We start from the raw sequence: 13,582 nt of genomic DNA, 5'->3' as shown, positions 1-13,582 counted from the left end.
CGCCAAAGGCAGGGTCCCACGGGAAGGGAGTTGGCGAGGGGAGTGACCAGGTCCCCGGCGGGGGTGGGAGTGACGTCTGGCCGAGAGCGCGGTCGCCCATGGCAACGGGGCCTGGTCTTGGGGAGTGGTGGTGGTGGGGGGTGGGATTCAGCCTTCGACACGCGATGGAGGCTCTGGGGGAGGGAGACGTGCCCAGCGGTTAAGAAGGGGAAAGATGGACTTCCCGTCCTTCCCCCAGAGATATTCCGGGGGGGAGAGAGAGAGAGAGAGAGAGGGTCTGTTCCCCCAGGAAGAGTTAGCAAATTCAGGGGGGGTGAGGGAGAGAGGGGCTGTCGCCCAAGGGAGAGTCAATAAATTTAGGGGGTGAGGGAGAGAGAGAGAGACTGCACCCCAGGGAGAGTCCTGTCCCACCCCAGAGAAGGAGGTCAAGTCCCAGTTCCTACCTTCATTTTCTGTTTCAAATTCTTCACTTCCTCCTTCAAATCGTCCCGTTCTGAGGTCAACACCTCCACCGATTCTGACATCAAGAAACACCGTGTTATCCCGGAGGCCCAGGTCTCTGTCCATCGGTCCGTCACAGCCCTGGATGGACCGTTCCCCGTCAAGTAGGTCCCACCACAAACAAACAGCGCCCAGAGCATCTCACCAGGGGCGATCTCTGGTCAGGGTCTGGGGGCTGTTTCGTTGGAGGAAGGGAGAGATGCTGGAGAACAATTGGGGCTCAGACGAGCATCAAAGGACCCCCTGTGGCCGATTGGGGCTTTGGCCGTACTCTCGTCCACTACCTCCAAATGTACCCCGCACACCCCCAAACTCACCAATCAACGTACCAGGGGGTGGGAAGGGGTCGGGGCCATTGGGATTGTGTAGAGTGGGAGTGAATGGGAAGGGGTCGGGTCCATTGGGATTGTGTACAGTGGGAGTGAATGGGAAGGGGTCGGGTCCATTGGGATTGTGTACAGTGGGAGTGAATGGTAAGGGGTCGGGTCCATTGGGATTGTGTAGAGTGGGAGTGAATGGGAAGGGGTCGGGTCCATTGGGATTGTGTGCAGTGGGAGTGAATGGGAAGGGGTCGGGTCCATTGGGATTGTGTAGAGTGGGAGTGAACGGGAAGGGGTCGGGTCCATTGGGATTGTGTACAGTGGGAGTGAATGGGAAGGGGTCGGGTCCATTGGGATTGTGTACAGTGGGAGTGAATGGGAAGGGGACGGGTCCATTGGGATTGTGTAAAGTGGGAGTGAATGGGAAGGGGTCGGGTCCATTGGGATTGTGTCCAGTGGGAGTGAATGGGAAGGGGTCGGGTCCATTGGGATTGAGTACAGTGGGAGTGAATGGGAAGGGGCTGGGTCCATTGGGATTGTGTACAGTGGGAGTGAATGGGAAGGGGTCGGGTCCATTGGGATTGTGTACAGTGGGAGTGCATGGGAAGGGGTCGGGTCCATTGGGATTGAGTACAGTGGGAGTGAATGGGAAGGGGCTGGGTCCATTGGGATTGTGTACAGTGGGAGTGAATGGGAAAGGGTCGGGTCCATTGGGATTGTGTACAGTGGGAGTGAATGGGAAGGGGTCGGGTCCATTGGGATTGTGTACAGTGGGAGTGAATGGGAAGGGGTCGGGTCCATTAGGATTGTGTACAGTGGGAGTGAATGGGAAGGGGTCGGGTCCATTGGGATTGTGTACAGTGGGAGTGAATGGGAAGGGGTCGGGTCCATTGGGATTGTGTGCAATGGCAGTGAATGGGAAGGGGTCGGGTCCATTGGGATTGTGTACAGTGGGAGTGAATGGGAAGGGGTCGGGTCCATTGGGATTGTGTGCAGTGGGAGTGAATGGGAAGGGGTCGGGTCCATTGGGATTGTGTACAGTGGGAGTGAATGGGAAGGGGTCGGGTCCATTGGGATTGTGTACAGTGGGAGTGAATGGGAAGGGGTCGGGTCCATTGGGATTGTGGACAGTGGGAGTGAATGGGAAGGGGTCGGGTCCATTGGGATTGTGTACAGTGGGAGTGAATGGGAAGGGGTCGGGTCCATTGGGATTGTGTACAGTGGGAGTGAATGGGAAGGGGTCGGGTCCATTGGGATTGTGGACAGTGGGAGTGAATGGGAAGGGGTCGGGTCCACTGGGATTGTGTACAGTGGGAGTGAATGGGAAGGGGTCGGGTGCATTGGGATTGTGTACAGTGGGAATGAATGGGAAGGGGTCGGGTCCATTGGGATTGTGTACAGTGGGAGTGAATGGGAAGGGGTCGGGTCCATTGGGATTGTGTACAGTGGGAGTGAATGGGAAGGGGTCGGGTCCATTGGGATTGTGTACAGTGGGAGTGAATGGGAAGGGGTCGGGTCCATTGGGATTGTGTACAGTGGGAGTGAATGGGAAGGGGTCGGGTCCATTGGGATTGTGTACAGTGGGAGTGAATGGGAAGGGGTCGGGTCCATTGGGATTGTGTACAGTGGGAGTGAATGGGAAGGGGTCGGGTCCATTGGGATTGTGTACAGTGGGAGTGAATGGGAAGGGGTCGGGTCCATTGGGATTGTGTACAGTGGGAGTGAATGGGAAGGGGTCGGGTCCATTGGGATTGTGGACAGTGGGAGTGAATGGGAAGGGGTCGGGTCCATTGGGATTGTGGACAGTGGGAGTGAATGGGAAGGGGTCGGGTCCACTGGGATTGTGTACAGTGGGAGTGAATGGGAAGGGGTCGGGTGCATTGGGATTGTGTACAGTGGGAATGAATGGGAAGGGGTCGGGTCCATTGGGATTGTGTACAGTGGGAGTGAATGGGAAGGGGTCGCGTCCATTGGGATTGTGTACAGTGGGGGTGAATGGGAAGGGGTCGGGTCCATTGGGATTGTGTACAGTGGGAGTGAATGGGAAGGGGTCGGGTCCATTGGGATTGTGTACAGTGGGAGTGAATGGGAAGGGGTCGGGTCCATTGGGATTGTGTCCAGTGGGAGTGAATGGGAAGGGGTCGGGTCCATTGGGATTGTGTACAGTGGGAGTGAATGGGAAGGGGTCGGGTCCATTGGGATTGTGTACAGTGGGAGTGAATGGGAAGGGGTCGGGTCCATTGGGATTATGTACAGTGGGAGTGAATGGGAAGGGGTCGGGTCCATTGGGATTGTGTACAGTGGGAGTGAATGGGAATGGATTGTGTCCATTGGGATTGTGTACAGTGGGAGTGAAGGGGAAGGGGTCGGGTCCATTGGGATTGTGTACAGTGGGAGTGAATGGGAAGGGGTCGGGACCATTGGGATTGTGTACAGTGGGAGTGAATGGGAAGGGGTCGGGTCCATTGGGATTATGTACAGTGGGAGTGAATGGGAAGGGGTCGGGTCCATTGGGATTGTGTACAGTGGGAGTGAATGGGAAGGGGTCGGGTCCATTGGGATTGTGTACAGTGGGAGTGAACGGGAAGGGGTCGGGTCCATTGGGATTGTGTACAGTGGGAGTGAAGGGGAAGGGGTCGGGTCCATTGGGATTGTGTACAGTGGGAGTGAATGGGAAGGGGTCGGGACCATTGGGATTGTGTACAGTGGGAGTGAATGGGAAGGGGTCGGGTCCATTGGGATTATGTACAGTGGGAGTGAATGGGAAGGGGTCGGGACCATTGGGATTGTGTACAGTGGGAGTGAATGGGAAGGGGTCGGGTCCATTGGGATTATGTACAGTGGGAGTGAATGGGAAGGGGTCGGGTCCATTGGAATTGTGTACAGTGGGAGTGAATGGGAAGGGGTCGGGTCCATTGGGATTGTGTGCAGTGGGAGTGAATGGGAAGGGGTCGGGACCATTGGGATTGTGTACAATGGGAGTGAATGGGAAGGGGTCGGGTCCATTGGGATTGTGTCCAGTGGGAGTGAATGGGAAGGGGTCGAGTCCATTGGGATTGTGTACAGTGGGAGTGAACGGGAAGGGGTCGGGTCCATTGGGATTGTGCACAGTGGGAGTGAATGGGAAGGGGTCGGGTCCATTGGGATTGTGCACAGTGGGAGTGAATGGGAAGGGGTTGGGTCCATTGGGATTGAGTACAGTGGGAGTGAATGGGAAGGGGTCGGGTCCATTGGGATTGTGTACAGTGGGAGTGAATGGGAAGGGGTCGAGTCCATTGGGATTGTGTACAGTGGGAGTGAACGGGAAGGGGTCGGGTCCATTGGGATTGTGCACAGTGGGAGTGAATGGGAAGGGGTCGGGTCCATTGGGATTGTGCACAGTGGGAGTGAATGGGAAGGGGTTGGGTCCATTGGGATTGAGTACAGTGGGAGTGAATGGGAAGGGGTCGGGTCCATTGGGATTGTGTACAGTGGGGGTGAATGGGAAGGGGTCGGGTCCATTGGGATTGTGTACAGTGGGAGTGAATGGGAAGGGGTCGGGTCCATTGGGATTGTGTACAGTGGGAGTGAACGGGAAGGGGTTGGGTCCATTGGGATTGTGTACAGTGGGAGTGAACGGGAAGGGGTCGGGTCCATTGGGATTGTGTACAGTGGGAGTGAATGGGAAGGGGTCGGGTCCATTGGGATTGTGTACAGTGGGAGTGAATGGGAAGGGGTCGGGTCCATTGGGATTGTGTACAGTGGGAGTGAACGGGAAGGGGTCGGGTCCATTGGGATTGTGTACAGTGGGAGTGAATGGGAAGGGGTCGGGTCAATTGGGATTGTGTACAGTGGGAGTGAATGGGAAGGGGTCGGGTCCATTGGGATTGTGTACAGTGGGAGTGAATGGGAAGGGGTCGGGTCCATTGGGATTGTGTGCAGTGGGAGTGAATGGGAAGGGGTCGGGTCCATTGGGATTGTGTACAGTGGGAGTGAATGGGAAGGGGTTGGGTCCATTGGGATTGTGTACAGTGGGAGTGAATGGGAAGGGGTCGGGTCCATTGGGATTGTGTACAGTGGGAGTGAACGGGAAGGGGTCGGGTCCATTGGGATTGTGTACAGTGGGAGTGAATGGGAAGGGGTCGGGTCCATTGGGATTGTGTACAGTGGGAGTGAATGGGAAGGGGTCGGGTCCATTGGGATTGTGTACAATGGGAGTGAATGGGAAGGGGTCGGGTCCATTGGGATTGTGCACAGTGGGAGTGAATGGGAAGGGGTCGGGTCCATTGGGATTGTGTACAGTGGGAGTGAATGGGAAGGGGTCGAGTCCATTGGGATTCTGTACAGTGGGAGTGAATGGGAAGGGGTCGGGTCCATTGGGATTGTGTACAGTGGGAGTGAATGGGAAGGGGTCGAGTCCATTGGGATTCTGTACAGTGGGAGTGAATGGGAAGGGGTCGGGTCCATTGGGATTGTGTACAGTGGGAGTGAATGGGAAGGGTTCGAGTCCATTGGGATTGTGTCCAGTGGGAGTGAACGGGAAGGGGTTGGGTCCATTGGGATTGTGTACAGTGGGAGTGAACGGGAAGGGGTCGGCTCCATTGGGATTGTGTCCAGTGGGAGTGAATGGGAAGGGGTCTGGTCCATTGGGATTGTGTACAAATGGAGTGAATGGGAAGGGGTCGGGTCCATTGGGATTGTGTACAGTGGGAGTGAGTGGGAAGGGGTCGGGTCCATTGGGATTGTGTGCAGTGGGAGTGAAGGGGAAGGGGTCGGGACCATTGGGATTGTGTACAGTGGGAGTGAATGGGAAGGGGTCGGGTCCATTGGGATTGTGTACAGTGGGAGTGAACGGGAAGGGGTCGGGTCCATTAGGATTGTGTCCAGTGGGAGTGAAGGGGAAGGGGTCGGGTCCATTGGGATTGTGTACAGTGGGAGTGAATGGGAAGGGGTCGGGTCCATTGGGATTGTGTACAGTGGGAGTGAACGGGAAGGGGTCGGGTCCATTGGGATTGTGTACAGTGGGAGTGAATGGGAAGGGGTCGGGTCCATTGGGATTGTGTACAATGGGAGTGAATGGGAAGGGGTCGGGTCCATTGGGATTGTGTACAATGGGAGTGAATGGGAAGGGGTCGGGTCCATTGGGATTGTGTACAGTGGGAGTGAATGGGAAGGGGTCGGGTCCATTGGGATTGTGTCCAGTGGGAGTGAATGGGAAGGGGTCGGGTCCATTGGGATTGTGTACAGTGGGAGTGAATGGGAAGGGGTCGCGTCCATTGGGATTGTGTACAGTGGGGGTGAATGGGAAGGGGTCGGGTCCATTGGGATTGTGTACAGTGGGAGTGAATGGGAAGGGGTCGGGTCCATTGGGATTGTGTACAGTGGGAGTGAATGGGAATGGATTGTGTCCATTGGGATTGTGTACAGTGGGAGTGAAGGGGAAGGGGTCGGGTCCATTGGGATTGTGTACAGTGGGAGTGAATGGGAAGGGGTCGGGACCATTGGGATTGTGTACAGTGGGAGTGAATGGGAAGGGGTCGGGTCCATTGGGATTATGTACAGTGGGAGTGAATGGGAAGGGGTCGGGTCCATTGGGATTGTGTACAGTGGGAGTGAATGGGAAGGGGTCGGGTCCATTGGGATTGTGTACAGTGGGAGTGAATGGGAAGGGGTCGGGTCCATTGGGATTGTGTCCAGTGGGAGTGAATGGGAAGGGGTCGGGTCCATTGGGATTGTGTACAGTGGGAGTGAATGGGAAGGGGTCGGGTCCATTGGGATTGTGTCCAGTGGGAGTGAATGGGAAGGGGTCGGGTCCATTGGGATTGTGTACAGTGGGAGTGAATGGGAAGGGGTCGGGTCCATTGGGATTGTGTACAGTGGGAGTGAATGGGAAGGGGTCGGGTCCATTGGGAGTGTGTACAGTGGGAGTGAGTGGGAAGGGGTCGGGTCCATTGGGATTGTGTGCAGTGGGAGTGAAGGGGAAGGGGTCGGGTCCATTGGGATTGTGTACAGTGGGAGTGAATGGGAAGGGGTCGGGTCCATTGGGATTGTGTACAGTGGGAGTGAACGGGAAGGGGTCGGGTCCATTGGGATTGTGTACAGTGGGAGTGAATGGGAAGGGGTCGGGTCAATTGGGATTGTGTACAGTGGGAGTGAATGGGAAGGGGTCGGGTCGATTGGGATTGTGTACAGTGGGAGTGAATGGGAAGGGGTTGGGTCCATTGGGATTGTGTACAGTGGGAGTGAATGGGAAGGGGTCGGGTCCATTGGGATTGTGTACAGTGGGAGTGAATGGGAAGGGGTTGGGTCCATTGGGATTGTGTACAGTGGGAGTGAATGGGAAGGGGTCGGGTCCATTGGGATTGTGTACAGTGGGAGTGAACGGGAAGGGGTCGGGTCCATTGGGATTGTGTACAGTGGGAGTGAATGGGAAGGGGTCGGGTCCATTGGGATTGTGTACAGTGGGAGTGAATGGGAAGGGGTCGGGTCCATTGGGATTGTGTACAATGGGAGTGAATGGGAAGGGGTCGGGTCCATTGGGATTGTGCACAGTGGGAGTGAATGGGAAGGGGTCGGGTCCATTGGGATTGTGTACAGTGGGAGTGAATGGGAAGGGGTCGAGTCCATTGGGATTCTGTACAGTGGGAGTGAATGGGAAGGGGTCGGGTCCATTGGGATTGTGTACAGTGGGAGTGAATGGGAAGGGGTCGAGTCCATTGGGATTCTGTACAGTGGGAGTGAATGGGAAGGGGTCGGGTCCATTGGGATTGTGTACAGTGGGAGTGAATGGGAAGGGTTCGAGTCCATTGGGATTGTGTCCAGTGGGAGTGAACGGGAAGGGGTTGGGTCCATTGGGATTGTGTACAGTGGGAGTGAACGGGAAGGGGTCGGCTCCATTGGGATTGTGTCCAGTGGGAGTGAATGGGAAGGGGTCTGGTCCATTGGGATTGTGTACAAATGGAGTGAATGGGAAGGGGTCGGGTCCATTGGGATTGTGTACAGTGGGAGTGAATGGGAAGGGGTCGGGTCCATTGGGATTGTGTACAGTGGGAGTGAGTGGGAAGGGGTCGGGTCCATTGGGATTGTGTGCAGTGGGAGTGAAGGGGAAGGGGTCGGGACCATTGGGATTGTGTACAGTGGGAGTGAATGGGAAGGGGTCGGGTCCATTGGGATTGTGTACAGTGGGAGTGAATGGGAAGGGGTCGGGTCCATTGGGATTGTGTGCAGTGGGAGTGAATGGGAAGGGGTCGGGTCCATTGGGATTGTGTACAGTGGGAGTGAACGTGAAGGGGTCGGGTCCATTGGGATTGTGTACAGTGGGAGTGAACGGGAAGGGGTCGGGTCCATTGGGATTGTGTACAGTGGGAGTGAATGGGAAGGGGTCGGGTCCATTGGGGTTGTGTACATTGGGAGTGAACGGGAAGGGCTCGGGTCCATTGGGATTGTGCACAGTGGGAGTGAACGGGAAGGGGTCTGGTCCATTAGGATTGTGTCCAGTGGGAGTGAAGGGGAAGGGGTCGGGTCCATTGGGATTGTGTACAGTGGGAGTGAATGGGAAGGGGTCGGGTCCATTGGGATTGTGTACAGTGGGAGTGAACGGGAAGGGGTCGGGTCCATTGGGATTGTGTACAGTGGGAGTGAATGGGAAGGGGTCGGGTCCATTGGGATTGTGTACAGTGGGAGTGAAGGGGAAGGGGTCGGGTCCATTGGGATTGTGTACAGTGGGAGTGAACGGGAAGGGGTCGGGTCCATTGGGATTGTGTACAGTGGGAGTGAAGGGGAAGGGGTCGAGTCCATTGGGATTGTGTACAGTGGGAGTGAACGGGAAGGGGTCGGGTCCATTGGGATTGTGTACAGTGGGAGTGAACGGGAAGGGGTCGGGTCCATTGGGATTGTGTACAGTGGGAGTGAATGGGAAGGGGTCGGGTCCATTGGGATTGTGTACAGTGGGAGTGAATGGGAAGGGGTCGGGTCCATTGGGATTGTGTACAGTGGGAGTGAATGGGAAGGGGTCGGGTCCATTGGGATTGTGTACAGTGGGAGTGAATGGGAAGGGGTCGGGTCCATTGGGATTGTGTACAGTGGGAGTGAATGGGAAGGGGTCGGGTCCATTGGGATTGTGTACAGTGGGAGTGAATGGGAAGGGGTCGGGTCCATTGGGATTGTGTACAGTGGGAGTGAATGGGAAGGGGTCGGGTCCATTGGGATTGTGTCCAGTGGGAGTGAACGGGAAGGGGTCGGGTCCATTGGGATTGTGTACAGTGGGAGTGAATGGGAAGGGGTCGGGTCCATTGGGATTGTGTGCAGTGGGAGTGAATGGGAAGGGGTCGGGTCCATTGGGATTGTGTACAGTGGGAGTGAATGGGAAGGGGTCGGGTCCATTGGGATTGTGTACAGTGGGAGTGAATGGGAAGGGGTCGGGTCCATTGGGATTGTGTACAGTGGGAGTGAATGGGAAGGGGTCGGGTCTATTGGGATTGTGTACAGTGGGAGTGAATGGGAAGGGGTCGGCTCCATTGGGATTGTGTACAGTGGGAGTGAATGGGAAGGGGTCGGCTCCATTGGGATTGTGTCCAGTGGGAGTGAACGGGAAGGGGTCGGGTCCATTGGGATTGTGTGCAGTGGGAGTGAAGGGAAAGGGTCGGGTCCATTGGGATTGTGTGCAGTGGGAGTGAATGGGAAGGGGTCGGGTCCATTGGGATTGTGTACAGTGGGAGTGAATGGGAAGGGGTCGGGTCCATTGGGATTGTGTCCAGTGGGAGTGAACGGGAAGGGGTCGGGTCCATTGGGATTGTGTACAGTGGGAGTGAACGGGAAGGGGTCGGGTCCATTGGGATTGTGTACAGTGGGAGTGAATGGGAAGGGGTCGGGTCCATTGGGATTGTGTCCAGTGGGAGTGAACGGGAAGGGGTCGGGTCCATTGGGATTGTGTACAGTGGGAGTGAACGGGAAGGGGTCGGGTCCATTGGGATTGTGTACAGTGGGAGTGAATGGGAAGGGGTCGGGTCCATTGGGATTGTGCACAGTGGGAGTGAATGGGAAGGGGTCGGGTCCATTGGGATTGTGTACAGTGGGAGTGAACGGGAAGGGGTCGGGTCCATTGGGATTGTGTACAGTGGGGGTGAATGGGAAGGGGTCGGGTCCATTGGGATTGTGTACAGTGGGAGTGAACGGGAAGGGGTCGGGTCCATTGGGATTGTGTACAGTGGGAGTGAATGGGAAGGGGTCGGGTCCATTGGGATTGTGTACAGTGGGAGTGAATGGGAAGGGGTCGGGTCCATTGGGATTGTGTACAGTGGGAGTGAATGGGAAGGGGTCGGGTCCATTGGGATTGTGTACAGTGGGGGTGAATGGGAAGGGGTCGGGTCCATTGGGATTGTGCACAGTGGGAGTGAACGGGAAGGGGTCGGGTCCATTGGGATTGTGTACAGTGGGAGTGAATGGGAAGGGGTCGGGTCCATTGGGATTGTGTACAGTGGGAGTGAATGGGAAGGGGTCGGGTCCATTGGGATTGTGTACAGTGGGAGTGAATGGGAAGGGGTCGGGTCCATTGGGATTGTGTGATTGAGGGAGATCTCCATATATCTGGTGTGCCCTAACAGTTGATGTCCCGTAGACTGTCTGATCAAGTCGGGGAAATGATTTCTCAGCCTCCAATCTCTGTTCTGCAGGAACTGGACTGAAATTTTGGTCTCTGATATTGCGGAGGGATGTGGAGTAACATCACCGTCTGGTGGCAGCAGTCTGGAACTACACCAGAAAACCAATGAGAGAACATTCCCAGTCCCAATACTCGCACTCCGGGCAAGTACGTGGACATCATTGGCACCCACACTGGGACGTTGTTGGTGGAGGCACAACGATGTCCCTTCACCGTCTCCCCATATCCTCCAAACTCCCAACCCCCCATACCCCCAACCCCACCGTCTCCCCATATCCTCCAACACCATCGTCTCCCCATATCCTCCAATCCCACCGTCTCCCCATATCCTCCAACCCCACTGTCTCACCATGTCCCCAATCTCCACCTCCCCATATGTCCAACCCCACCGTCTCCCCATATTCTCCAACCCCACCGTCTCCCCATAGACCCCAACCCCACTGTCTCACCATGTCCCCAATCTCCACCTCCCCATATGTCCAACCCCACCGTCTCCCCATATCCCCCAACCCCACCGTCTCCCCATATCCTCCAACCCCACCGTCTCCCCATATCCTCCAACCCCACCGTCTCCCCATATCCTCCAACCCCACCATCTCCCCATATCCTCCAACCCCACCGTCTCCCCATATCCTCCAACCCCACCGTCTCCCCATATCCTCCAACCCCACCGTCTCCCCATATTCCCCACCCCCACCGTCTCCCCATATCCCCCAACCCCAACTGTCTCCCCATATCCCCAAACGCCACCGTCTCCCCATATCCCCAAACGCCACCGTCTCCCCATATCCCCAAACGCCACCGTCTCCCCATATCCTCCAACCCCACCGTCTCCCCATATCCTCCAACCCCACCGTCTCCCCATATCCTCCAACCCCACCGTCTCCCCATATCCTCCAACCCCACCATCTCCCCATATCCTCCAACCCCACCGTCTCCCCATATCCCCAAACGCCACCGTCTCCCCATATCCCCAAACGCCACCGTCTCCCCATATCCTCCAACCCCACCGTCTCCCCTTATCCTCCAACCCCACCGTCTCCCCATACCCTCCAACCCCACCGTCTCCCCTTATCCTCCAACCCCACCGTCTCCCCATATCCTCCAACCCCACCGTCTCCCCTTATCCTCCAACCCCACATCCTCCCCATATCCCCCAACCCCACCGTCTCCCCATACCCTCCAACCCCACCGTCTCCCCTTATCCTCCAACCCCACCGTCTCCCCTTATCCTCCAACCCCACCTCCTCCCCATATCCCCCAACCCCACCGTCTCCCCTTATCCTCCAACCCCACCGTCTCCCCATACCCTCCAACCCCACCGTCTCCCCTTATCCTCCAACCCCACCGTCTCCCCATATCCCCCAACCTCATCGTCTCCACATATCCCCCAACCACACCCTTGCCCCATATCCCCCAACCCCACCGTCTCCCCATACCCTCCAACCCCACCGTCTCCCCATATCCTCCAACCCCACCGTCTCCCCATATCCTCCAACCCCACCGTCTCCCCATACCCTCCAACCCCACCGTCTCCCCATATCCTCCAACCCCACCGTCTCCCCTTATCCTCCAACCCCACCGTCTCCCCATATCCTCCAACCCCACCGTCTCCCCATATCCTCCAACCCCACCGTCTCCCCTTATCCTCCAACCCCACCGTCTCCCCTTATCCTCCAACCCCACCGTCTCCCCATATCCTCCAACCCCACCATCTCCCCATATCCTCCAACCCCACCGTCTCCCCATATCCTCCAACCCCACCGTCTCCCCATACCCTCCAACCCCACCGTCTCCCCATATCCTCCAACCCCACCGTCTCCCCTTATCCTCCAACCCCACCTCCTCCCCATATCCCCCAACCCCACCATCTCCCCATATCCCCCAACCTCATCGTCTCCACATATCCCCCAACCACACCCTTGCCCCATATCCCCCAACCCCACCGTCTCCCCATACCCTCCAACCCCACCGTCTCCCCATATCCGCCAACCCCACCTTCTCCCCATATTCCCCAACCCCACCTTCTCCCCATATCCCCCAACTCCACTGTCTCCCCATATACTCCATCCGCACCATCTCCCCATATTCCCCAACCCCACCATCTCCCCACAACCCCAACCCACCGTCTCCCCATATCACCCAAACCCACCCTCTCCCCATATCCTCCATCCCACCGTCTCCCCATAACCCCCAACCCCACCCTCTCCCCATATCCTCCATCCCACCGTCTCCCCTTATCTCCCAACCTCACCGTCTCCCTATGACCCCAACCCACACTCTCCCCATATCCCCAACCCCACCGTCCCCCCATATCCCCAACCCCACCGTCACCCCATATCCCCAACCCCACGGTCTCCCCATATCCCCAAACCCACCTTCTCCCCGTATCCCTCAATCCCGCCTTCTCCCCATATCCCTCAATCCCGCCTTCTCCCCGTATCCCTCAATCCCGCCTTCTCCCCGTATCCCTCAATCCCGCCTTCTCCCCATATCCCTCAATCCCGCCTTCTCCCCATATCCCTCAATCCCGCCTTCTCCCCATATCCCTCAATCCCGCCTTCTCCCCATATCCCTCAATCCCACCTTCTCCCCATATCCCTCAATCCCGCCTTCTCCCCGTATCCCTCAATCCCGCGTTCTCCCCGTATCCCTCAATCCCGCCTTCTCCCCCTATCCCTCAATCCCGCCTTCTCCCCATATCCCTCAATCCCTCCTTCTCCCCATATCCCTCAATCCCGCCTTCTCCCCATATCCCTCAATCCCGCCTTCTCCCCATATCCCTCAATCCCACCTTCTCCCCGTATCCCTCAATCCCACCTTCTCCCCATATCCCTCAATCCCGCCTTCTCCCCGTATCCCTCAATCCCACCTTCTCCCCATATCCCTCAATCCCGCCTTCTCCCCGTATCCCTCAATCCCGCCTTCTCCCCGTATCCCTCAATCCCGCCTTCTCCCCATGTCCCTCAATCCCGCCTTCTCCCCATATCCCTCAATCCCACCTTCTCCCCATATCCCTCAATCCCGCCTTCTCCCCATATCCCTCAATCCCGCCTTCTCCCCATATCCCTCAATCTCGCCTTCTCCCCATATCCCTCAATCCCACCTTCTCCCCATATCC

The 13,582-nt window shown here is 57.0% G+C and overlaps 1 protein-coding gene across 1 annotated transcript in view; it reads right to left on the bottom strand.

The window, feature by feature from the left end:
• Positions 1-424: 424 nt before the first annotated feature.
• LOC137308887 (uncharacterized) overlaps positions 425-13,582 on the bottom strand; it is a 37,336-nt gene continuing 24,178 nt past the window's right edge. The window contains exon 5 of the mRNA XM_067977322.1: positions 425-517. Within this exon, the coding sequence (XP_067833423.1) occupies positions 426-517 (92 nt within the window). The 3' untranslated portion in view covers position 425. The remainder of the gene's footprint in view (positions 518-13,582) is intronic.

Source organism: Heptranchias perlo, unplaced genomic scaffold (assembly GCF_035084215.1).
Source record: "Heptranchias perlo isolate sHepPer1 unplaced genomic scaffold, sHepPer1.hap1 HAP1_SCAFFOLD_1427, whole genome shotgun sequence".
In the NCBI taxonomy this organism is placed as follows: domain Eukaryota; kingdom Metazoa; phylum Chordata; class Chondrichthyes; order Hexanchiformes; family Hexanchidae; genus Heptranchias; species Heptranchias perlo.
This window is presented reverse-complemented; position numbering and strand designations above follow the sequence as displayed.